This window comes from Salmo salar, chromosome 24 (genome assembly GCF_965601325.2).
Source record: "Salmo salar chromosome 24, fSalSal1, whole genome shotgun sequence".
Lineage (NCBI taxonomy): Eukaryota > Metazoa > Chordata > Actinopteri > Salmoniformes > Salmonidae > Salmo > Salmo salar.
In genome coordinates, this window is record NC_138314.1 from 6,627,395 (window position 1) to 6,652,445 (window position 25,051).

At 41.9% G+C, this 25,051-nt stretch overlaps 1 protein-coding gene across 1 annotated transcript in view; it reads left to right on the forward strand.

The window, feature by feature from the left end:
- ipo11 (importin 11) overlaps window positions 1-16,477 on the forward strand; it is a 255,541-nt gene extending 239,064 nt beyond the window's left edge. The window contains exon 29 of the mRNA XM_014171158.3: window positions 14,442-16,477. Coding sequence (XP_014026633.1) covers window positions 14,442-14,606 — 165 coding nt within the window. The 3' untranslated portion in view covers window positions 14,607-16,477. The remainder of the gene's footprint in view (window positions 1-14,441) is intronic.
- Window positions 16,478-25,051: the final 8,574 nt, after the last annotated feature.

A 25,051-nucleotide genomic window follows, 5' to 3' on the forward strand; every position in this document is an offset into this window, starting at 1 on the left:
ATTGACCGCAAGAAGCCCAAACAGATATAATATTTGACTAAAAACGTAATAATTTAATTTGTATATGATCACGTGTCTCTTTATTATGCGTGGGGAATACTTGGGAACAGATTTCCAAAATGTAAATAATTTGGAGCTGATTTCCTGGTGTTTTTAGACTTATGTCCCCCCCCCCCCCCCCCCCCCCCCAAATAAAATAAAACACCAGCCAGTTGTGCAACCCTGCTGTAGAGCGATATGAAGAAAGTAGCCGGAGCTGAAGTAATGTTACCTGGATTTTTTAAAAATAAATCATAGAGTTGATGGAGGGGAAGCAGCTGTCAAACCACCCAGACAGGTGTCCGGTGAGGAACCACTTACCTGATGACATGGATCGGACTGTTCTGTTTCCTGGCACTTATGGGCATTGATACATCAATCAATTGGTGGATTTGTGTACATACGTTGTGTTTGTGCGTGCGTGCTAGCTTGTCAGTTCCATTAAAAAAAAATGTATGCATTGATACATGGATTGATTGGTGGAGTTGTGTGTGAAAGCTCTCTTTGATGCATTGATACATGGATTGGTTGGTGTGTGCCGGCCAGAGGCCTCAAGGCTGAGTGTGATAATTGAGTGGTATGATTGGTCTCTTGGTCAGATGGTTCTTTATGGCTTGTTCAGAGTCAGTCACTCTACAGTCTGGTGATTGGAAATGGAAGGACACAATGCTCATCTCCTGCTTTTTACTTCTTCTTTTTATTTATTTTTTATTTTTTTACTCACTGAATTTTGTACTACGGCGGAAATTTAATTGGAACCGTGGTGTTCCATTGTTGAACCTTGTAGCTAGAGGCTGACTCAATCTCATTTCCACTCCACTGGCTGTAAACTAAAAAATGGACTGGCCATTTGCTAGCAACAGACAGACCCAATGCAGACAATCACAGTAGTGAATTGACTGTAGATGTGTCACTAGTAATAAAAAAATAAAAATAAAAAACGGCACCTGAAGACCAATGGTGCGGATGACATCATTCTGTTATTGATTCCGCCTGTGAGTTACCCTCATCTGAGACAGACGTATGCACGCACGCACGCACACACACACACACACACACACACATAATTCCTCACACGCATGCTCAGCTGTGTATCCTCAGTCCATGCCATCAATCAGTCCTATGATTGCTTGCCACATCAGCTATTTACTGTGGTCGTTTATAAAGCCTCTCTTTCATCTCTGGAGAACACAATAAAACTGATTTTTCCTCTACTCTCATCTCCCCTGATGGCTTGTCTCACTCCTGTCTTCAATCAGCAGCTCCTGGGCTTCTCACAGGACACACACACCCACACACATACAGAGTAATTCACAGAGGCAGGTCCCTTTGGGCTTATTGATCTCTTAGAGCCACTGTTATGCCTCCCAAGAGCTCCAGCCAATGCTACTGGCTCAAAAGAACAGAGGCTGATCTTTTGATTAGTATCTGTGTTTGTGGCTTCACATTCACTAGATATTAAGCACAGGCACACCATAGTCCTTCAGTTAAATAGATACTTACATAGTACAATATTTGATAGCTATTTGAAGTTGATCTGAGATAGCCTATGTGCAATTTTCCCAATGCATTTTGACATTTGAGTCATTTAGCAGGCACTCTTATCCAGAGCGACTTACAGAGGCAATCAGGGTTAAGTGTCATGAGGGCACATCAACAGATTTTTCACCTAGTCGGCTCGGGGATTCGAACCAGCGACCTTTCTGTTCGCTGGCCCGACGCTCTTAACCGCTTGGCTGCCTGCTGCCCTATGCACGCACACACACATTGCCCTCTGTGTTGATGTGGCTTTGTTTAGTTATTGGATGTTGTTAATTGATCAGAAATGATTGTGCCTATAGCTTTATGCCCTCGGTAAAATAACAGAAATCATCAGCAGGGTTAAGTTGGACAGTTGGTGTGCTCTGATTGGTGTTTTTTGGGGGGGGTACGCGTGTGTGCGGGTTTGTGTGCAAAACTAATTATGCCCTTTCGCCCAATTCTGTTCAGGGCAATTTAATTTGTACTGCTTCATTTAGTGTGGAAATTACTATAATTAAGGCTTAATCCTCTGATGAGCTTAGGGATCATGAACCTAGTCAATACATCACACACAGGAGAGAGACAGGGAAATGTCTGTTTTTACTCTCATTGTCCATCTTTCAGCAGTTTTCTCTCCATTTCTCTCATAGTTCTTCTCATCATACATATGTCTCTGCCCCCAGTCTTTCCTTTCTTCTGACTCTCTTTTCTCTCCTCGCTCTCTTTCGAAATATGCAGAAACACACACACACACACACACACCTCACACATCCCTATTCCCGTATCAGTGATTAGTCAATACAGTAACGTGTTTTCCTCTCTGCCACCTGGGCTCCCAGGCAGGCCCTTGCATCCCGCGCTCAACAGCGAGACCCGGGTCACTAATTGACCCAGAGGTCACTGCTAATGGCGTCTCGTTAGCAGCGAGGGGGGGTACAGGGACTGTGCGTGCATGTGTGACTGTGTGTGCGTGCCTGCTTGCATTTTCATGACTGCATCTATGCACACACGTGGCTTTCCTACGGTCCGAAAAGCTTCAATTCCTCCCGTTCTCAGTTGGAGCACCAAGGTCCCCCCAGCCCATCTCCTGTTGTTTTAGCAGCTCTACTGACTGGCGTAATGAAGATCATTATGAATACAGATAACCACTCATTAGTGCTGTTTCAATAACCACCTGTCACTGCCTAAGCGGTCTCCATTTATCATACCTGTTAGTAAATAATATCAACTTTGCATTTCAGAATTATTATAATGAATATTATTGTGAGTCGTTTAACTTTAATTATTACCTCTAAGACGGTTCCAAAACCTCTTATGGCTGTGTGAGGTAAAGTGTGTGATGAAGTTTGATCAGATTTAGAGTCTTATACTTGAAAGGGCAATCCGGGATTGCTACTGTACATCCATTTTTGGACTTTTAGATTAATGAGATATAGTCATTGATTTGGGAAGAATGCACGTATAAATGCCTCACGAACGTAGTTCAACTATCGTACCCCATCAGAACCCAAAATTGAAGAGGGAAAAAAATGGCCAATATTTCTAAACATTGTAAATGTAAACAAACATTGGATAGCCTCAAAACATGCTTAGAACTATACTTTTGATATCTTGGATTGTCCTTGCATCCATACAGTAGCTCTGGCTTTTGAATTTGAGTGGTTACATTTCTCCAGGCCCATCCCTCAGCATTTTACCAATAGAGGCGGGGACATCACTTCATTGTTTCAACTAAGGATTGTCCCTTTTAATGTTGGGTTATTGACCTGGTCTAGATGGGACCGTTAGACATTCCCTCTGTATCGATCAGAGGGCAACAGCGTTTTACCTCTAAAAACACACACATACACACTCCAATTACTTTTCCCCCAAGGTAAATGTGTCCTGTCAACTTTTTAAGCACTCTCATATAGTCTTAATGACTGCCTTATTAAAGATGACAGTAAAAATTGGGTATCAATGGGAGTAATTTAAAAGTGCTGAGTAATGTTGTCATTGGGACAAGAGAGGCAGACTTTAATTGGGCTAAGTGTAGTGTAGTGTGAAGAGAGACTTAAAGGCCATTTCCATTAGACCACAGACTTTTGTGTTTCCATGGCTTGGCTCCAGTGACTCACTGTGAACTTAGGTCAAGTGCAGGGCTGAAACACCAGTCTGCACACATTGCAGCTCTCCAGGACTAGAGTGTCAATGTGAAAAGACTGGCCCTTAGCTCTATGGTAATGGAGCCAGCTGATAGGCTTAGTTGAATTGGTGTAATACTTTTCCAATATTTTCAGATGTGTAATATGACCTGAGAGGCCCAGTCCAGAATAGAGCAGGACCAGTGTGGTTGTGTTGAGGAATGGCTGGATCTCCAATCAGGGAGGATTGTCTACAGTACAGCACAAATTAGTTTATGCAAGACAACAGCATCCACTAAAAGCAGCGCTCGTTACCGGGCAGAGAAGACGGCAACATGCACAGGGGAGCTGGGCTCTCCATCTGTGTTTGGTAAAACTCGTTCAAACTGGTGTTTTGAGGTAGGCAGTTGATGTTGTTTCTCATTATTCAGTACAGATGCGTATGTGTGCATCTTTTCAAGGTTTCGCACCACACTCCGCAAGAATGCTAAAGTGTGTGTGCGCTTGCGTGTTCTCGTGTAGACCGCTAAAGAATACCTGCCTCTGTATTTTCTTTCTCCGTTTTCTCTATTCCTCTTCTGTCCTCCCTCCTTTTCTTCCTCTTCTTCTAATATGTTTAACACATGCCTCATACGCTGAGTGTACAAAACATTAGGAACACCTTCCTAATATTGAGTTGCACCCCCTTTTGCCCTGAGAAACAGCCTCAATTCGTCGGGGCATGAACTCTACACAGTGTCGAAAGCGTTCCACAGGGATGCTGGCCCATGTTGACTCCAATGCTTCCCACAGTTGTCAAGTTGGCTGGATGTCCTTTGGGGGGTGAATCATTCTTGATAAACACGAGTAACTGTTGAGCGTGAAAAACAAGCAGTGTTGCAGTTCTTGACACACTCAAACCGGTGTGCCTGGAACCTACTACCATACTCCCTTCAAAGGCACTTAAATATTTTGTCCTGCCCATTCACCCTCTGAAATGTACACATACACAATCCATGTCTCAATTATCTCAAGGCTTAAAAATCCTTAACAAGGGACATCAATAAGGGAGCATAGCTTTCACCTGAATTTACCTAGTCGTTCTGTCATGGAAAGAGTAGGCGTTCTAAATGTTTGGTACACTCAGTGTATATCATCTGTTTGTTACTTTCTGTATAAAGCCTGGGGGACAAAGGGAACCGGGAGGAGGTGAAGTTAAAGCCGTTTACTGAAGACCGCCATTGTACAATCATAAGCATGTGAAGTGTGCACATAATGTGAGTGTGGGTGCAGGCTCATGTATACTACCAGTGTGTAAAGAGGTTGAGAATGACGTGTGTGTCTGTGTGGGAGGAGATTGAGAATGATGTGTGTGCTTGCATGGAGATGAACGGGGTCAGAGGTGCAGTTGAAAACCCATGTTTCTCTTTTTAAGAGAACATAAAACGGTCTGACATGAGAGGCGATGAAATTAAATTACACTCCATAATCCATTTGGTTATGAGTAACAAGTATATGAACCGTTGTTCCTCTCCACACACACTAGGTATGGATAGAATGGGTTCAGAGGTCATGGGGATTAGTTAGCTCCGTATTAGGGTCAGGGGCGGAAATCCCGGGGGGACGGGGGGGACACGACCCCCCCATCCTGGGAAAAATATGATTTGTCCCCCCCAATATATCACTGAAACATAACTATGTAATTTAAATAATATTAATAATACGCAATGAAAGCAATTGTGCTGATTATAGACACTTAATAGCGCGTTTTTAAGTTTCAAAAGATTGCGACCCCCCCCGCCCTTTGCCTCACAATGGTTTGATCCACTGCCAGTTCCTTAGCTTGCTACGTAACTGCCGTGAGGTTCATCCAGTCAATCGCGCACACACACACTAGCTGAATATGCAGAGCTAGCGCACAAATATTAACTATTAAGCTAGCTAGTACCTATTCCATTTATGTGGCGTCGTCAAATATGGAATCAGCATGCAGATGATGTAAGTTAGTGCTTCAAAGTCCCCGTGATAAGGTTAGCGATAAACTGAACAGAACTACACTCTCTTCTACCATTGTCTTAAATATATTTAATGGTCTCGTTGCAAAAGCTAAATTGTCGCAAGGGAACTTTTATTTATTTTATTTCACCTTTATTTAACCCGGGTAGCAAAGATTATAGCAAACACCACTGAAACTGAATTGGTGCTCGCTAGCTTTGCAAATTCAGCTATTGTTGGAAGCCAGCCAATATGAAACGAACTATTAAAATTACAAAAGGTTGCAGCATATGTTGTGTAAATGGTGAACTCATACACCTGTCAACTCTTGTCATTTTAATCCGTTTCACATTTGCTAGCTACCTTTTAGATCGAAGCCCATATAGAATGATTGAAGATGATAGAAGCCCATCTCCTACTGTAAATAACCTACACACAGGTAGAAAAATGGCAGAAAAATAAAAGACGGACATCAGAGTATTTTTCAGTACACCAAAACGCATAGTAAGAACCCTAGTAGCCTAATATCTCAGACTAGTTGATAAAATGTTCATAAGAAAGAAATGAAATTCTAATGGAAATGTTTCACAATGATGTCATTAGGCAGAGCAGGCAACAGATGGCACACAGACAGCAGAGTTGGGGACAGATATGCAGGGACAGACTGGCAGAGACAGGGAGTCTCAGGTAAGTTTGTTGAGTCTTTGTTTGGCAACATTATGAAAGGTTCTCAATTTTTTTGACTTGTAAAATAGGAACATAATTGGAAAATGCCATGGATACCCCCACTCTCAACTTAAACTGGTGACTGAACTAAGATTTGTTAAAGGCAATGGTATTGCTGTTGTGATTAGTTGTGTAGTTTTGGGTACCGGTAGTTAGGAGTACAACACCTTGTTTCTTTGGTTCCTCAATATACATTTACCATATTACAATGTAGGCTATGTGTTACAGCACTACTTTTGGTGTCCCCCTCAGGAATTGCTCTTGAGAAAATTTCATGTAATTGTCCCCTCCAAAGTGGATATCAGATTTTCGCCCCTGATTAGGGTTTAATATTTTCCCGAAAATCTACTACTTTTTCCTTACCGAGAGATTTGCAAGCCTTTCCTGGACATCCCGGTATTCTCGTTAAAACTGGAAATGCTATTTAAAATAATACCAGCGGGGGGAAAAATCTGACACGATTATACCACTTTAAATGGAGAATATGCACAATAATCGAACGGTATCTTGATGTAGGCAATTTGTTGCAATTTAATTAACTTTTAAGTTCTCCTGAAAGTTCTCCACCTTATTTAATTGATGTAGCCTAGTTCTATGGTAGGCCTATGAAGCACTGTTGGCCGACAAGTAAAATATGAGGTTATTACAGCCTAGAAAATGACATTTGTTTTAGCCTACCTTTTGACTGAAATATGTCAGACAGCTTTGTTAGTCCTTTTCTATCCTCTTCCACCTGGTTATCAGGGGAATTAGGGAAGGTTTTTTTTACTTAGTGATAACCCACTTATTGTGGTGACTTTGTCACAGGGAACATATCCGATTCTTCGTTAAACAAACAAATAAGCAAGTAGCGGAGATTCAGCACGATGGATAGCGAAGCGGTTGATCAATTAAGATCATGGAACAATGTTGCAAATGTCTATTCCAGTGTATCAATTGTTTGGTTAATTAACAGGTGAGTAGCACGTGTTGAGCCTCTGCCAGTGCCACACAGCTAGTTTGGAGATGTGTCACCGAGCAGGGCTCGACATTAACGCTTGCCCGGGACAAGTAAAAAAAAAAAAATGTGTTGGACAAGCGGATTATAGTTTAGTTGTATGAATGGACAAGTTTTTTTTTTCTTTTTTCAAGTCTCGCAAACAGAATCAAACAATTAGGCTATTCCGATCAAAGTGTCCTCCGGATGCGATGTTTTGCTCACTGTCCTCCCAATCTCTGCGGAGCGCATCGGAGTATAATTATTGTAGGCCTGCATTGACAGACACGAGCTGTCTTTCAATCATGCAGTCGCCAGATGCGTTTTTTAAAATCAAAGCGAGCCTATCCGCATTTGCGCATTTGTTGATGATAATTGCTATTGAGTTATTTCCCCAGTTATAGCAATGAAAATCCTGGAAAAGTCATGGTGTGTGCATCACCTGTGTATGTGTCAGTGGTTCGTTGCCAGAGGAGGGAGGGGGGGAGCAAGAGATGGAGGAAGAAATAATGATGTACAACAGAATAACTAGATAGCCAATTCAAAACATATTGTGTAGTGTGGCTGTTTATCTCGCTAGGTAACAATTTACCTATTAGCGTGCATTTATGTAATTGTCATGTCTGATGTCCGTGAAACCAATTCTGCATACGCTGGTTGTAAAACTGTCTCTCAAGCACTCAAAATTGGCTAGGATTCTCCTCTATTCACTACCGGCCATGTAATTCCGACAAAGCTGACTGGTGTATTTGAGCAGGGCTGTATCAAAAGCCTGCACAACCAGTAGCTCTCCAGATGGAGGCTTGATGGACCACATGTGTTTTATACAGTGCATTATTTTACTTTGGGTGTTAAGTGCCTTGCTCAAAGCCACAACGGCAAGAGATATCATACATGGGATCAGAGACCAGCAGTCTTTCATTGTCAATACCAGTGATGATAATGAAGGTTATTTTGTGAAGTAGTTCCTTGCATCACACAACACAATTTTCGTTCACCTTTTTGGCCCATATTGTGTTACAGACCATTTTATTTTGTGACTTGAGCTTTTAGACAACTAAAAAAATAAGTCCTCGGAGAGTTGATATGTCCGATTACTGCATCTATTCGCACATACCTATTTTGTATTTTTGCATTAGTACGTCATAGAAATTGTATTTTATTGGTCCATGGTACCCATCATTTTTTTTCTCTCTCTGGAAATGGGAAGGAGCTTGGTCAGGAAATCGCAAGACACCAGTTACAAGTATTAAATCACAGTACAGATGATGTTACCCAGGAAGCTGTGCATCCACCCCCAGACAGGGATTTGGGAGTTATTACACAGGTTTGTTTCTCAAGTAATTTCTAGCAGGCGCCACCATAAACCTGCAAACAAAACTGGAGCAAAAATAATTGCATGTAAGTTGTCTTGTTTTTCTCTATATAACTATATACAGAATCAACAGCAGATAGCACCTGCAGAGAGCGTAGGTAACAGGAATACAGTGGGGGGGGGGAGTATTTGATCCCCTGCTGATTTTGTATGTTTGCCCACTGACAAAGAAAGGATCGGTCTATAATTTTAATGGTAGGTTTATTTGAACAGTGAGAGACAGAATAACAACAACAAAAAATCCAGAAAACCGCATGTCAGAAATGTTATAAATTGATTTGCATTTTAATGAGGGAAATAAATATTTGACCCCCTCTCAATCAGAAAGATTTCTGGCTCCCAGGTGTCTTTTATACAGGTAACGAGCTGAGATTAGGAGCACACTCTTAAAGGGAGTGCTCCTAACCGCAGCTTGTTACCTGTAAAAAAGGCTGGAATGGGCTACAAGACCATCGCCAAGCAGCTTGGTGAGAAGGTGACAACATTTGGTGCGATTATTCGCAAATGGAAGAAACACAAAAGAACTGTCAATCTCCCTCGGCCTGGGGCTCCATGCAAGATCTCACCTCGTGGAGTTGCAATGATCATGAGAACGGTGAGGAATCAGCCCAGAACTACACGGGAGGATCTTGTCAATGATCTCAAGGCAGCTGGGACCATAGTCACCAAGAAAACAATTGGTAACACACTACGCCGTGAAGGACTGAAATCCTGCTGCGCCCGCAAGGTCCCCCTGCTCAAGAATACATATACATGCCCGTCTGAAGTTTGCCAATGAACATCTGAATGACTCAGAGGACAACTGGTAAAAGTGTTGTGGTCAGATGAGACCAAAATGGAGCTCTTTGACATCAACTCAACTCGCCGTGTTTGGAGGAGGAGGAATGCTGCCTATGACCCCAAGAACACCATCTCCACCGTCAAACATGGAGGTGGAAACATTATGCTTTGGGGGTGTTTCTCTGCTAAGGGGACAGGACAACTTCACCGCATCAAAGGGACGATGGACGGGGCCATGTACCGTCAAATCTTGGGTGAGAACCTCCTTCCCTCAGCCAGGGCATTGAAAATGGGTCGTGGATGGGTATTCCAGCATGACAATGACCCAAAACACACGGCCAAGGCAACAAAGGAGTGGCTCAAGAAGAAGCACATTATGGTCCTGGAGTGGCCTAGCCAGTCTCCAGACCTTAATCCCATAGAAAATCTGTGGACGGAGCTGAAGGTTCCAGTTGCCAAATGTCAGCCTCGAAACCATAATGACTTGGAGAAGATCTGCAAAGAGGAGTGGGACAAAATCCCTCCTGAGATGTGCGCAAACCTGGTGGCCAACTACAAGAAACGTCTGACCTCTGTGATTGCCAACAAGGGTTTTGCCACCAAGTACTAAGTCATGTTTTGCAGAGGGGTCAAATACTTACTTCCCTCATTAAAATGCAAATCATTTTATAACATTTTTTGACATGCGTTTTTCTGGATTTTTTTGTTGTTATTCTGTCTCTCACTGTTCAAATAAACCTACTATTAAAATTATAGACTGATAATTTCTTTAAGTTGGCAAACGTACAAAATCAGCAGGGGATCAAATACTTTCCCCCACCACTGTAGATATTTAGGTTACTTTCCAAATGACACCCCAATCCTTATAGTGCACTACTCTGGTCAAAAGTAGTGAATAGAGTGCCAGTTGGCAATCAGCCTTCGACACAATTGCCCTCCGCCCACCAGGCCTCTACCAGCTACAGGACCTTTCCTCTTCCCCCTCTTTTGTCCTCTCTCCTCTCCCCTTTCTCGCTGATAAAACAGATCTGTACCCATCAGGCTTCTGCCAGTAACCTCTCCTCTTCCCTCTTTTTTCCCTTACATGAGTCTCCCTTCATCTCTCTTTTCCTCTCATCTCTCCCCTGCCTCTCCCCTCTTCTCACTAGGCTACTACCACTCAACAACCCACAGCCAGCATTTTTCCCTTTCCCTACATTCCATCTCTTTCCCTGATCTCTCCCTTCATCTCTCCCTTCCACTCATCTCTCTTCTACATCCTTCCTCTCCCGCTCTTCCTGACTGAACAGTGGCGTATCCACCGGTTAATGCTTCTCTGACAGCAGCTTTCTCCTCACCTCTTCACTCTCTTTTCCCTTACACTCATTCTCTTCTTCTCACCCTCCTCTATCTTATTCTCTCTGTCTAAACAATCCTGTGCTCCTTAGGCTCCTGCCTATCTGTCAACCATTCTCTTCTCTCCGCTTACCTCTTTTCTCCCCTTACCATCATTTCTCCTTTCTTCTTATCCCCCCCCCCCCCCCTCTTCTCTCCTTTACCTTCCTCTGTCATACCCCTTTCTCTTCTCCCTGACTGAACAGTTGTGTTCCCACAGGGTAGTGGGCGAGTTTCCAGGCGTTGATTTAAAGTGTCCAGGCATTTATTTTTGTAACTTTTTTTTACTACACTGTATTCAAAATATTATGCAGCTGGCTCTATGGCTGGTTCTGGAGCTGAATTTGTCATAAGCATTGATTTAGGGAAAACTTCGCCTCAGATGGAAACCGCTTGCCTATCTTTTGCCATTAAGTTTTGATATCTTCCATAAATTGCAGCCTGGAATACACCATAGAAACAGTTAGAAGAATAAGATGAAGCTCTGGTAATATAGATAACTATTGAAAGATGGCTGATATGTGCTTTTCTGCGTTGTAATGGACACTGTGCAACCTTTGGTAGGTAGGCTGCTGGCAGGCTTTGATGTGATGTACAGCAAAGCCAAGTCAGACCGTGCTCATGGTTCTCACAAGTGAAATTATAGGCTACAATGGCATTGCTCATGATCATGCATGCCGCAAATTACGTAAGTTCCTTGAATTTTCGTTCGCGGGTGCCTTTTAATTTTTTGGGTAGACACTTGTGGTTTCCAGCATTGGCGAGTGTAATGAAGCAAAACTTTATTGGTCAAAACCATTCATCTCTTGGTGCGACAGTGAGAGCGGGTTTGCAAAATTATATATCACGCAATTATACTATTTATTAAATTGTCATTTGTTTTATACAGACTATCTCAAAAATAAGTGAAAATGTACAAATTATCTAACGGATTATGATACTTAAATAAAAAAAAGATTAAAACCAGTGGAGGTGCAAAAACAAGTTTGCACCCCCTATTTTAATTAGCTCTATGGTTCAGGTGACCGTGTGGACACGCTGTTTGGCACATCTCAGTCCCAAAAAGGAATAACTTTGCAGTGGTTTCTGATTAATTAACAATCCCATGCTGGTGTTTGGTAACATTCAATTAAAAACCAGCCCTGAGAAGAATTTATGTAATGTCATAGGAAGTTCAAATCAAATTTAATTTCTCACATGTGCCGAATACAACAGGTGTAGACCTTACCGTGAAATGCTTACAGGGCCGTACACACTACCCTCTGTAGCGCCATACGGTGGGATGCCGAGCATTTTCCATACCAGGCGTTGATGCAACCGGTCAGGATGCTCTCCATGGTGCAGCTGTATAACCTTTTGAGGATCTGGGGACCCATGCCAAATATTTTCAGTCTCCTGAGTGGGAAAAGGTGTTGTCGTGCCCTCTTCACAACTTTCTTGGTGTGTTTGGACCATGATAGTTAGTTGGTGATGTGGACACCAAGGAACTTGGTAGGGAGGAGGTCAGAGACCTGGCCGTGTGGTGCCAGGATAACAACCTCTCCCTCAACGTGATCAAGACAAAGGAGATGATTGTGGACTACAGGAAAAGGAGGGCCGAACACGCCCCCAGTCACATCGGCGGGGCTGTAGTGGAGCAGGTTGAGAGCTTCAAGTTCCTTGGTGTCCACATCACTAACGAACTATCATGGTCCAAGCACACTAAGACAGTTGTGAAGAGGGCATGATAAAGCCTATTCCCCCTCAGCAGACTGAAAAGATTTGGCATGGGTCTTCAGATCCTCAAAAAGTTCTACAGCTACACCATCAAGAGCATACTGACTGGTTGCATCACTGCCTGGTGTGGCAACTGCTCGGCCTCCAACCGCAAGACACTACAGTGGGTAGTACGTATGGCCCAGTACAACACTGGGGCTAAGCTTCCTGCCATCCAGGACCTCTATACCAGGCAGTGTCAAAGAAATTGTCAGACTCCAGCCACCCTAGTTATAGACTGTTCTCTGCTAATGCACAGCAAGTGGTACCGGAGCGCCAAAAGGCTTGTATGCTGCTGCTACTGCCTGTAACAATGCAGTTCACAGGAATAACTGACAGGTCGCTTTCGCTTTGTTTGTTTTGGTAAAGGCAGCCGCATTCAATGTATGCTGTATGAGAGTGCTTTTAACTCTCTCTCGATACCAGTAGCTCAATATTTCTTCCATGGTAAAAATTCAAACACAAAACAGACAACTCTTTGGTCCTTTAAAATATTGTGTGTTTAAAATATTGCGTGCATAAGCCTGGAAAATAAATAAATGTGACTCTGGATAACAACATAATGATGTTTGTTTCCAACATTAGGGCTGTTTTCCTAAAGAAGCTAAATCAGTTTTGTTTCCTTACCATGATACTAACGAGTATCGCGATACTGGTATCGTCCCGGCCTTACTCTCTCTGCTCTCATATGTTCTTAGAAACCCAGTGTTGAACAGTTACAGTAGTCCGTTTCTCTCTCCAGAGGATCACAATACCCCTGTGTTTGTTTGATTATTTTGGCGCCGTGTCAGGTTTTATACCTCAGCCGGTGGACACAGCAGGGGGTCGTATAGTTCCCCCAAATCCTAATCCCCTAATCTGTGGTCTTTTCTCTTTTTTTACATTACTCTGAAGCCCCATGGCTTTCTCTCTCTCCGCCCCTTGCTCTTTAGCTGGCACTCTATCTCTCTGTCCCTCTCCTTTTTTCTCTTCATCATATGTTCTCTCTGTTGTGCCTAGTATGCTGCGCAAACACACATCTGTGTTTTAGTGCTTTTCTATTCCTGCGCAGTGTGGAACCACACTCAATATGCACCTGCATGTGTAAGCTTCCATAATTGGCTACGGTTTCACTCAACCACGACACACACACCAGAAACATATTTTTAATTACACGTCCCTTGCTCATAATTTCACTTCACTACATGCGTGATATATAGATCGTGATTTACCTCAGCATTGCTTTTCACTGTCCCTTCTGGGAAATCATTGAGTGTGAACCCTAACACACGTGTCACATTAGGGCACTCTGATTAGGATTGTAACGTTGATGACATTCTCTCCATTAAGTCCATGCTCAACCCTGGTGGTTTGATTACACAGTAATGACAGGGAATTACCATACAGAGTATACCTTCACTGATTGGCTTAGGAGTCAAGAATGTCATTACCTGCCTCTCAGAAGAAGCTCACAGTGGCATTTCTCTCTGGCTCAGTTTCCCCTGTAGACTAATTAGTGTGATTATCTGATGAAGCACACTCCCACAACTATTTCTCATCTGCAACCAGGTTAGGACACAAACACACACTCACTCCCTGTTCGCTCTCTTGTAGCTAGTCTTCGATCACACAGTGCACAGTACGTGTTGCTGCATTCTCTATTTGTGTTACGTGTCTTGCTGACTTCCTACATTTCTCTATACCTCCTACAGCTAGAGGAGTGTCCAGCTAGATGTATGACCTTACAGCAGTAGATCTATGAGAATCTGTCTTAGGCGTCCTGCTAACTGCCTCTCTCTCTCTCTGTGTGTTCCTATAGTTGGCCCTGGAGGATCCGGTGCACAGTGTCTCCTTACAGCAGTATGTGTATGAGAAGCTGAAGGCCCAGCAGGCTCTGATGGGGGACCAGGGCTTCGGGGCTCTGATGGAGACGGTGGACACAGAGATCGTCAGGCAGCTCCAGGAGTTCCTACAGGGCCTCTGAGATGGAGAGAGGAGAGCATCTAACTATCTCTAACCTTTCCCTCCTGTACCCTCAATGTATCCATCTCCAGACCTATACTATCCATCTCTCCTGATAGGCCTTTGAGCATAGGAGAGAAAAAACCTCAACCTCTGCCCCCTACTAACCATCTCCGCTGTACCTTATCCGTAGCCTACCTTTCCTCTCCTCGACCCCCTATTGGGCACAGAAGAGAGAAAGGACTGCAACATGTACCTCTACTACCCATGTCTACTTTTACTATCATAACCCATAATTCACTTGTCCTTTACCCACAACCCCCCTCTTCTCTACCAAACCCTACCCTATCTACAGCCTACCTAGAACCTTCCTTTACCCACAAACCACTTTTCTTTTTTTCTTTTTTAACACACAAACTTGAATAGAGCTTCCATTCTAACAGTTATTCTGCTTCTCTAGTTTTAACATGGGGTAAATACTTAGGAGGGATGTTAAGAGACGGGGGATTGAGGGAATATAACAATACGACGCAAAGACAACCTTCTGAAGAGGCAGGAGCCTTGGAGTTTTATTTTTGTTTACTGGGAAAGTGTGTGTGGCGTGATGGGAATATGGCTTCACTGACCGAAAGACCCAAACAGTGTTTACAGATCTATTCTTAAAGGCGAATAGCGAGCAAAAGTGTACTTTGTATGTATGTATCTATGTAAAGTATGGATGACTCTGCATGAAGATATTTAACTTTTTAGTTTAGTTAGTTTATTTCTCTTCATGGTTCTTTGTTCTGTATTGTTTCTCACCCTGAGATCATCAAGTTGACAGGACTATTGAGAGATGCAGACACTGTTTTTGGGGCGTGTATATTTTCATATCATCGGACTATGAATTCCATTAATCGACTGCGAGATTAAAGCGATTTTTAACAAGTGATTTGTAAAAGTGTTGAACCACATTTCTATATGAATGCTGCTGCTATTTTACGGTGTGTCACAAGGTGTGTCAAAGCACACTTTCTTTCCTCCGTTTGTTTTATTTTCTTCCTGAAATGTCATGGTTGTGGCATGACGGTAGAAGAACTCGGGACATTGAAGCAGGATGGAAGTTATTCTTAGGCACAAATCTAGGATCAGCTAACCCCACACTAATCCTACCTACCCATTAGGGGTGGAAAAGCAAAACTGACCTCTGATCAGCATCTTGGGGCAACTTGATCCTACTCCCTGTTGTGTATGAAATGCCATATAATCATATTGAGGACATACATAACTAAAGCATGATTTGAGTGATGTTTTGGACAGAAACAGTTTTTCCCATTGATGACAGTGGACTAGAGAATCGGTTGCACTTCATTTAACGGTACAGAAATGTCCAGGTTTTGACATAAACATTGTAATTATACAATAAGCTAGGAATTACTTTTCTTTGATATTCATTCAAACAAGCACCACTACCACTTGGTACTAGCCAGGTGCAAATTGTGTTGAATTATTTGAAATAAGTACCAGAAAGTAGCCATTGTTACCACATAATAATCCTAGTAAATACAGTGGAAACTGGACTGGAAAATAAAGTGTTATCCAATTCTCTTCCCCTAGTTCCATAGACACTGTGATTGAGTTCAGTAGCAGTCAAGCAAAACAAAGGCCTTATGCTTTCAGCCTTACCTTAACTCAAATATCCTTTCTCATTCTTTCCAATATTGCTTTTTTTTAAATATATATATATTAGCTGATTCCTGTACTGGTTTTAGAATGATGGGAGCAATGGTGACATTGAACAACACAACAGCAGTAGAAAATATGTCTTTAGCTTGTTTTCAGTCAACAAATTCTAATAGAAAGACCTTGTTCTTTTTGTCAACAGCTTCAATAAAATGCAGTACATGGCTGAAATGTTTACGTACTTATTTTTCGATTAACCTTCATGCTCCTCTTTTGAATGTTTTACCACAGAAACCCCCGCAGGCCTGTTAAGTCTTTTTGAAATGAGTGTTTTCCTTCAGATCATGTAATGTACGTTCAGAGTTCTCTTCGGCCACGACCCAAACCTTATAAGGCCCTCTGACTTTGAAGCACCTGATATCCCAGTCTTTCCCATCGGAGATTTGCAGTTGGATTAGACACACCATTCGGAAACGGTCCACCACTCCTCGCCAGTCCCTGAAATAGAAGTCCCAGGGGAAAAGACGGTGGCCCAGACACATTTGGAGGAGAGGCATCCATGCAGAAATGACTGAGACCGTCCTCAACTGGTGTAACTTGAAAATCTTGCCCCGAACTGAGTGAGATGGAGCGGAGGACATTTTAAGTCAACTATGAATTTACCTGTTGCTCTCACACTTTAGTTTAATAGTTTTTACATGAAATGAACATACTTCCCTGTGCTTCGTGGTAATCTCATGGCACCGCTATGCATTTACCTCCCGTATTACTAGTCCTAATACCACAGTCACCCGTTATCCCAGACAGTGCCAATAGTTTCATAGCAGCATATGGGCTAAATGGCTCTCCCAGTATTTCTCATTATAGATGCACCAGTAGGCCCCAGATAAGATGGCTGCAGGTACTGAACAGTGTATGTGGTTAATGATCTTGGGAAACCATGAATGGGGAGGATTAACTGTAAATCTTAACTTCCTTAGAACTGGATCAGGCCTACTGTGGGAATTAGCTGAATGGCTGTGGGTGCCTATCCCTCTCCCATCTACAGCTGTACTGTAATAGGATCAGCCTCCGCCTGCTACGCTTTTAATCAATGTATGGAGGTTTACTGGCATTCACTTCACACAGCTTGCCTGCTGCTGAATGGTGAGGTGGTCCTGCATTCATCTCCATAAGCACCGCTGGTTTATCACACACTCATTATTATAGTGTAGCTGCTGCAGTAGTCTGACAGTGTTTCCTATTTACCATATCCCTATTGAGTCGCCAATGTATGTAACACTTGCCATTTTATGAACTGGAGCTGGATATTTATCTCAGGAACAATGCTGCATGTCACTTTAACAGATATCAGCTTCATGGTGTATTTGAGTAACTACAGTGCCTCCAGAAAGTATTCATATTTAATATTGTGTTACAGCCGGAATTCAAAATTGATTCAATTGTTGTTTTTACCCATCTACACACAAAACACCATAATGATAAAGTGAAAACATGTTATGAGTCCATACTTTGTAGACACCTTTGGCAGCGATTACAGTTGTAGTCTTTCTGGGTATGTCTCTAAGAGCTTTCCACACCTGGATTGTGCAACAGTTGCCCATGTATTCCTTTCAAAATTCTTCAGGCTCTGTCAAATTGGTTAATAATTGCTTAGCCAACCATTTTCAGGTCTTGCCATAGATTTAAGTCAAAACTGTAACTCGGCCACTCAGGAACATTCACTGTCTTCTTGGTAAGCAACTCCCGTGTAGATTTGGCCATGTGTTTTAGGTTATTGCCATGCTAAAAGGTTAATTCATTTCCCAGTGTCTGGTGGAAAGCAGACTGAACCAGGTTTTCCTCTAGGATTTTGCCTGTGCTTAGCGCCATTTATTTTTTTATCCTGAAAACCTCCCCAGTCCTTAACGATTACACCCATACCCATAACATGATGCAGCCACCACTATGCTTGAAAATATGGAGAGTGGTACTCCGTAATGTATTGGATTTGCCCCAAACATAAGTTTGTATTCAGGACAAAAATGTAATTGCTTTGCCAAATTCTTTGCAGTATTACTTTACTGCCTTGTTGCAAACAGGATGCATGTTTTGGAATATTTTTGTTCTGTACAGGCTTCCTTCTTTTCACTCTGTCAATTAGGTTAGTATTGTGGAATAACTACAATGTTGTTGATCCATCCTCATTTTTCTATCACAGCCATTAAACTCTGTAACTGATTTAAAGTCACCATTGGCCTCTTGGCGAAATCCCTGATCAGTTTCCTTCCTCTCCGGCAACTGAGTTAGGAAGGACGCCTGTGTCTTTGTAGTGACTGTACTGAAACACCATCCAAAGTGTAATCTAGAACTTCACCATGCTCAAAGGGATGTTCAATGTCTGCTTTTTTTACCTACTGTATCTGCCAGTAGGTTTGAAATTCACTGCTCGACTGAGGGACCTTACAGATAATTGTATGTGTGGGGTACAGAGATTACGTAGTCATATAACATTTGTGTTAAACACTATTATTGCACACAGAGTCCATGCAACTTATTCAGTGACTTGTTAAGCACATTTTTACTTCTGAACTTATTTAGGCTTGCCTTAACAAAGGGGTTGAATACTTATTGACTCAAGACATTTCATCTTTTCATTTTTAATTAGTTTGTAAACATTTCTAAAAGTTAATTCCACTTTGACATTACGGGGTGTTGTGTGTAGGCCAGCGGAATGTTTTTTCAATATAATTCATTTGAAATTCAGGCTGTAACAAAACAAAATGTAGAAAAAGTCAAGGGGTGTGAATACTTTATGATGGCACTGTGCCTAGTCACTGCACTGGCATGTTATTCTAAACTGAATTTGAACAGCTTTCTCTCATTGCAATTCAGTCATTCTATCCTGTAGACTGCCTGGTTTTTAGTTTCCATGTACAGCTGAGTGATTACATTTCCCCTGCTCTCTGCCTCCATCCTATTTCATCAGCTCAGCTGATTTCCTATTAACATGCAAATGCCCGGTGGAAGGGTTATATCTACAACTGTATAATGTGTGTGTGCGTGCTTATTGATTGTGATCAGACTGTTCTCTAATGCTATGCGAAAGGTGTAATTAGTATCAGGATTTCTCCATGTCTCTGCTCTATCCTACCAGTCATATTGCATCTGTCTCTCAAAGGTATACTTGAGCGTGTGCTAGTGGGATTTAAAATGTACATGGTGACACACACACATCCTCACCTACAATTAGTCACAAAGGTGGAGTTACTTCTGCAATGAAAGCGTCAAGCTGTGGCTTATGGGACTAATGGTTTTTAAATGCCAAGTTGGTCACTACTGTGGAAGTGGCTCCTACATCTCTCTTATACCAACACACTCAATTCAATTACCATCGACCACACAGATAGAAAGATGAATAATGTGTGTGTGTGTGAGTACTATGCACATGTTAGTGAAGGAACATTCTGTCCCTGTGCAGGGCTGTCAGTTAATGGATATAGTGACAGGGAACCCTCTAGAGACTTCTATGGTTTTACCAGCACCAGAGTTAAAAACATTTTTTTTTTTTTATTCACCTTTATTTAACCAGGTAGGCTAGTTGAGAACAAGTTCTCATTTACAACTGCGACCTGGCCAAGATAAAGCAAAGCAGTGCGACACAAACAACACAGAGTTACACATGGAATAAACACACATGCAGTCAATAATACAATAGAAAAGGTGTAAATATAGTGTGTGCAAATGAGGTAGGATAAGGGAGGTAAGGCAATAAATAGGCCATAGTGGTGAAATCATTTCAATATAGCAATTAAACACTGGAGTGTGTCAGGGAAATTGCAATATGTTATAATGCTTGTATTGCGTTATAATGGTTTTATTTGACAGAATAGAGTGTTCTGTTAACTATTGTGTTCTACTGAGGATGGGCCTCTGAGATAACACTGACAGAGGAGATTTACGATGTCTTTGGGTAATAAAGCCTAAAGAGCATTCCAGAGAACATGAGCTAATGGTTCTGTTCTATACCGTACCAGGGAGAGACGGTTCCAGTTTGGAGTAGGAGGACCAGACACTGGTCTATACAATGAAAACTGTTGACACAGCAGATACTGTCTGCTATGTATTATAGATACCTTTCATACAAATCTTAACCTTGTGACCATTCTATGTATCTGTTGTTCGTCATGTAGGTTGAAAGGGGTGTATCTTGGTTATAAAAGACCTTTGTACTTTTGTTTTATCACTCAACGGATCATTAAAAATGGAGAATCGTTGAAAGTCATTGCTAATGCAAAACTCTTATTAAAGGTTTAGTTTAAGTATGACTCTGACTTGTGTGATAAGTTTGTCTCTCGTAATTTGATAGTAAAGAAATAAACCACAAGTGATAGATGTGCAGAAGATGAGTGTGCAAGTAGAGATACTGGGGTGCGAAGGAGCAAAATAAATAAAATAACAGTAAGGGGGATGAGGTAGTTGGATGGGCTATTTACAGATGGGCTATGTACAGGTGCAGTGATCTGTGAGCTGCTCTGACAGCTGATGCTTAAAGTTAGTGAGGGAGATATGAGTCTCCAGCGTCAGTGATTTTTGCATTTCCTTCCAGTCATTGGCAACAGAGAACTGGAAGGAAAGGCGGCCAAAGGAAGAATTGGCTTTGGGGGTGACCAGTGAGATATACCTGTTGGAGCACGTGCTACGGGTGGGTGCTGCTATGGTGACCAGTGAACTGAGATAAGGCGGGGCTTTACCTAGCAAAGACTTACAGATGACCTGGAGCCAGTGGGTTTGGCGACGAATATGAAGCAAGGGTCAGCCAACGAGAGCATACAGGTCTAGCCAACAGCTTGCAGATACAGTTTGGGTATAGCCTTCATGATGAGATTATTATGGACAAAAGAGCAATATTATGTTTATTTGTCAAACGGCAGCCAAGGATCGATCGATCATGTCACCAGAATAAGACCCTCGATATGTATTCAAAAGGAGCATCAAGCTCATCACCTTGCACTTTCACTACCCATCATAATTTATTTCATCTGTAGCCTAATAAACAGCATGCTTTCCCGAGTCGTAGTGGGAGGACCACACAACATATCATCGAGTGACTCCCACATTTACTTCGATAGGATGGTTATTATATCAATATTTGCGCTTAAAGGCATTTCCACTGCCATCTCGCATAATGCATTTTACAGACACAAAAAGAACCCACCTTGTCTAGCGTATTTGGTTTCAATCAACATTTGGAAAGTTTACTCACACATTTGCTGTTTCCATCTGGCATGCCGTGCCTGTCTGGTTGCTGGTGTACGCGTGCTTCTGACATGATCATTTAAGGATGATATGGAAGAGGAGAAATAATCCTACTGTAGATCTCATATTTTACAATGTCTGGAAACGCCTAACGTTGATAAGAAAATCTGAATTTGACCGTGAAGGGAAGAAAGATAAGGCCGGTACAAAACTACAAACGTTTCTCTGTGGCTTCTACTTTTTATTAATATTAAAGCAAGGTGAAGGGAACAAAGGGAACAGAAGAAAATGTGAGGTTGTATGTGAGTGGTGGTGGGAAGGTTCAATTTGAAGGTCATGGATTGTAATCCTGAGAGTTGCACAGGGAACATGACATGAATAGTTTGGGTAAACACCCCCTGTATGTGTGTTGTCTTTTGTTTGTTTAACTATACTTGTGAGAACCAGAAGTCTTTACAAGAATAGTAAACCAAGGAGAATTCAGACAAGTGAGGACATTTGACCGGTTCTAAAAAGGAAAAAGTGTGTGCATGCATATTTGCGTGCGTGCGTGCACAGCAGAGGAGGGGGGAAAAATGCACGTGAAGACTTTAAAGGCCCAATGGGGTCATATTTATATCAATATTCAATAATTTCTGGGTAACAATTAAGTACTTTACTGTAATAGATTACCATAAAAACTGTCAAAAATAGCTTTTTAGCGAAAAACTTTCTCAAACATTTTGCTAAGAACTGTCTGGAAGTGGTCTGAGTGGAGAAGGGTAAACTGAAAGTAGCTGTTATTGGCAGAGAGGTTTGGAACTCTATTTGTTATACAGCTCGTCAGTTTGATGTCCTAAAATCCAGAAACGAGTTAGCTCGGGTTTGTTCAGCCATCCCTATGGGAAAAAATGAATGGGGAAAGAATAGGGTTTTGGAATTAACACCGAAAATACGGTCTGAGGTTAACACATGATTAGGATGTCTTATATGTTTTGTTCTATGAGATAATAGCAGTCAGTTAACATGAGCTTTATGAATTATGTACTTTTTGTTTTATTACATAACCTCACTTTTTGTGAATTCTGAATAATTTAACTGAAGAATATCTCATAGAACAAAACATAAGATCTCCTAAGCCTGTGTTTACAACAGACCTTATTTTCAGAGTTTATCCAAAAACCCTACAAAAATGCCATTCATTTTCGCCATAGGCTTTGTCCAACGAACCATGACGGAGTTAGTGCCTACAAAAAGACAGAATTACTATTTCTCTCTATTGGTCTATTAACCAATTTGCCGCATGGTGATGTCACGATGGAAAGTTGAAACTCCCGCCCTTGCAAACCTGCTGATTAGAAAGTTGTAGTACAATATGATACAAGGAAAACTTAATTTTGATTTCACTGAGCCTTTAATGAAAGCGTTCTCTGTGTAAGGGCAGAACAATTGCAACACTGCGAGCCCGCAGAGAGAAAACACAGTGCTTGAATTCCATTTTGAATAATGTGTACACAGCGGCATAACTCCTCAGATCCCATTTTCCACAGAGGGAAGTCACACTCCCTGCCACTGAACAGGCAGAAAACAGACGTACTGTATCCAACATAAACTAAGACACAACACACACGTTGCATTGCAAAACACACTCGCACTGCGTGGTGAATCTGAGAACAACTCACACACAGCGTGGTGGTGCATCAGACAACACACACACTTACACTGCGTGCTGAATCTGAGCCCAACATGTGGTGCATATGAAGCATCTCAGTTCGATTGGCAGAATGTGTTGGCTGCCTGGTGCCGCCCTCTTCACCCTGTTTCCTGTTCTCCATCCCTCAAGTCACAGAACATCAGTATGAGACTTCGTCTTGGGTCTAACAACACCCGTGCCAATATATCCTCCAAACACCGGCTTCTCGAGCATTATCACTTAAATGTTACAGGTTCTAAGCTGTTGTGGTAGACTACTGTTAGACCATTCTAATGTAGCCCAGCTCTAGCCAATGGAACCAAGCTTTTAGAAAATACAACTTTACTTCTGCTAATTAAACCAAGATTTAGGCAATAGTTCCAAGCCATAGCCATTAGCCAATGAAACTAAGCTTTAGGCAATAGAATAACCAAGCTGCAGCCAATGAAACTGAGCTTCATGCAATGCCGCCAAAAATCTAATCTTAATCGAACTGCCCAGCTAGCACATAACGTTCTAAGAACCATATGTTTCATAGAGCTTGGTGAGAGAGTGGTTGTCCTATGGTTATTTTGCATACAAGCTTCCCACACATTTCTGAGAAGGGGGTAGGATAGTCGCTTGGCTTTGGAACATTCTCATCTTATTTAAACGGCCATAGAAATCCACTTTTTCAAGCTGAAAGACGATGGCCAGAGCTTACCCATGATGTTGCACAATGATATAAGTCAATAAGTCATCATTTTAGTCAAAGTATGATATATTTGGGCTTGAAGTGACAAATCTGAACTGCCCACTTCGTGCAAATCTGTGTGTATGCGGTGTCTTTTTCTATGACATACAAATAGTTTTCAGCCTATGTTTCATTTCAGGGCTGGGTTTTATTTGAATGTTACTACCCACCAGCATGGCGTTGTTTATCGATCAGAAACAGCTGCAAAGCTATTCTTCTACACAACAGATGAGCCTAACAGCTTGTGTCCACGCCGCTTTTTTTCACAAGAACATTATCATAATCCATTGGATAATTTGTCAATTTTCACAGCTGTCAGTGTCCTATTTATCAACTCCATGTGGAAATTACTACACTCAATTTGTGAACATGTATAAGTAGCCTTTGCCATTCTTCAGAGGTGGAACCTAAAAGTGCGTTTCCTCTTGGAGACAGGAAATTACGTCGATATTGGGAATGTTCTCAAATAGTTTAGAGAACATTAAGAAACAATGTTCTTCTGTGGGAATCTCCTACAGGTTTCCTCATGGTTCTTTTTAAAGTCATGTTCTCAAATTGTTCCAAGAACATTAAGAAAACTTTCCATAAAAAACCACAAGAAAACGTTAACAATGCTCTAAGAATGTTATTTAAAAACATACATTCCGGTCTCAGAACCTGAAGAAAACTTTCCATAAAAAAACAAAATAACATTTTAGTCACGTTCAGAGAACGTTCTAATAATGTTATTCAAAAACATACATTCCGTTCTAAGCATCAACAAAACTCTCTCTGTCCTCTATCTTGTTAAGTGTGTCCAGGTGTGTTGGCCCACCCACTAATTGACCACTCCTAATCTTAATGAGTGCTTCCCTAGTCAAAATATCCTATAGGATTAGTGCTTTTTCCAATAGAATCCTGTAGGATTCTCACAATTTTGTTTCACCTCTATCCGAATCCTATTGGACAACTTTTTTCCTATTGGACTTCTTTTCTCCTATTCAGAATCAAAAGTAATCCTATTCGACCTTATAGGATTTTTGCAATCCTATAGGATTTTCTGTCACCTCTATTGGATCCTATTGGACTACTTTACGCTGCCACTCTAACCTGGTGGTCCCAGCGCGCACGACCCACATGGAGTTCCAGGTCTCCGGCAGCCTCTGGAACTGCCGGTCTGCAG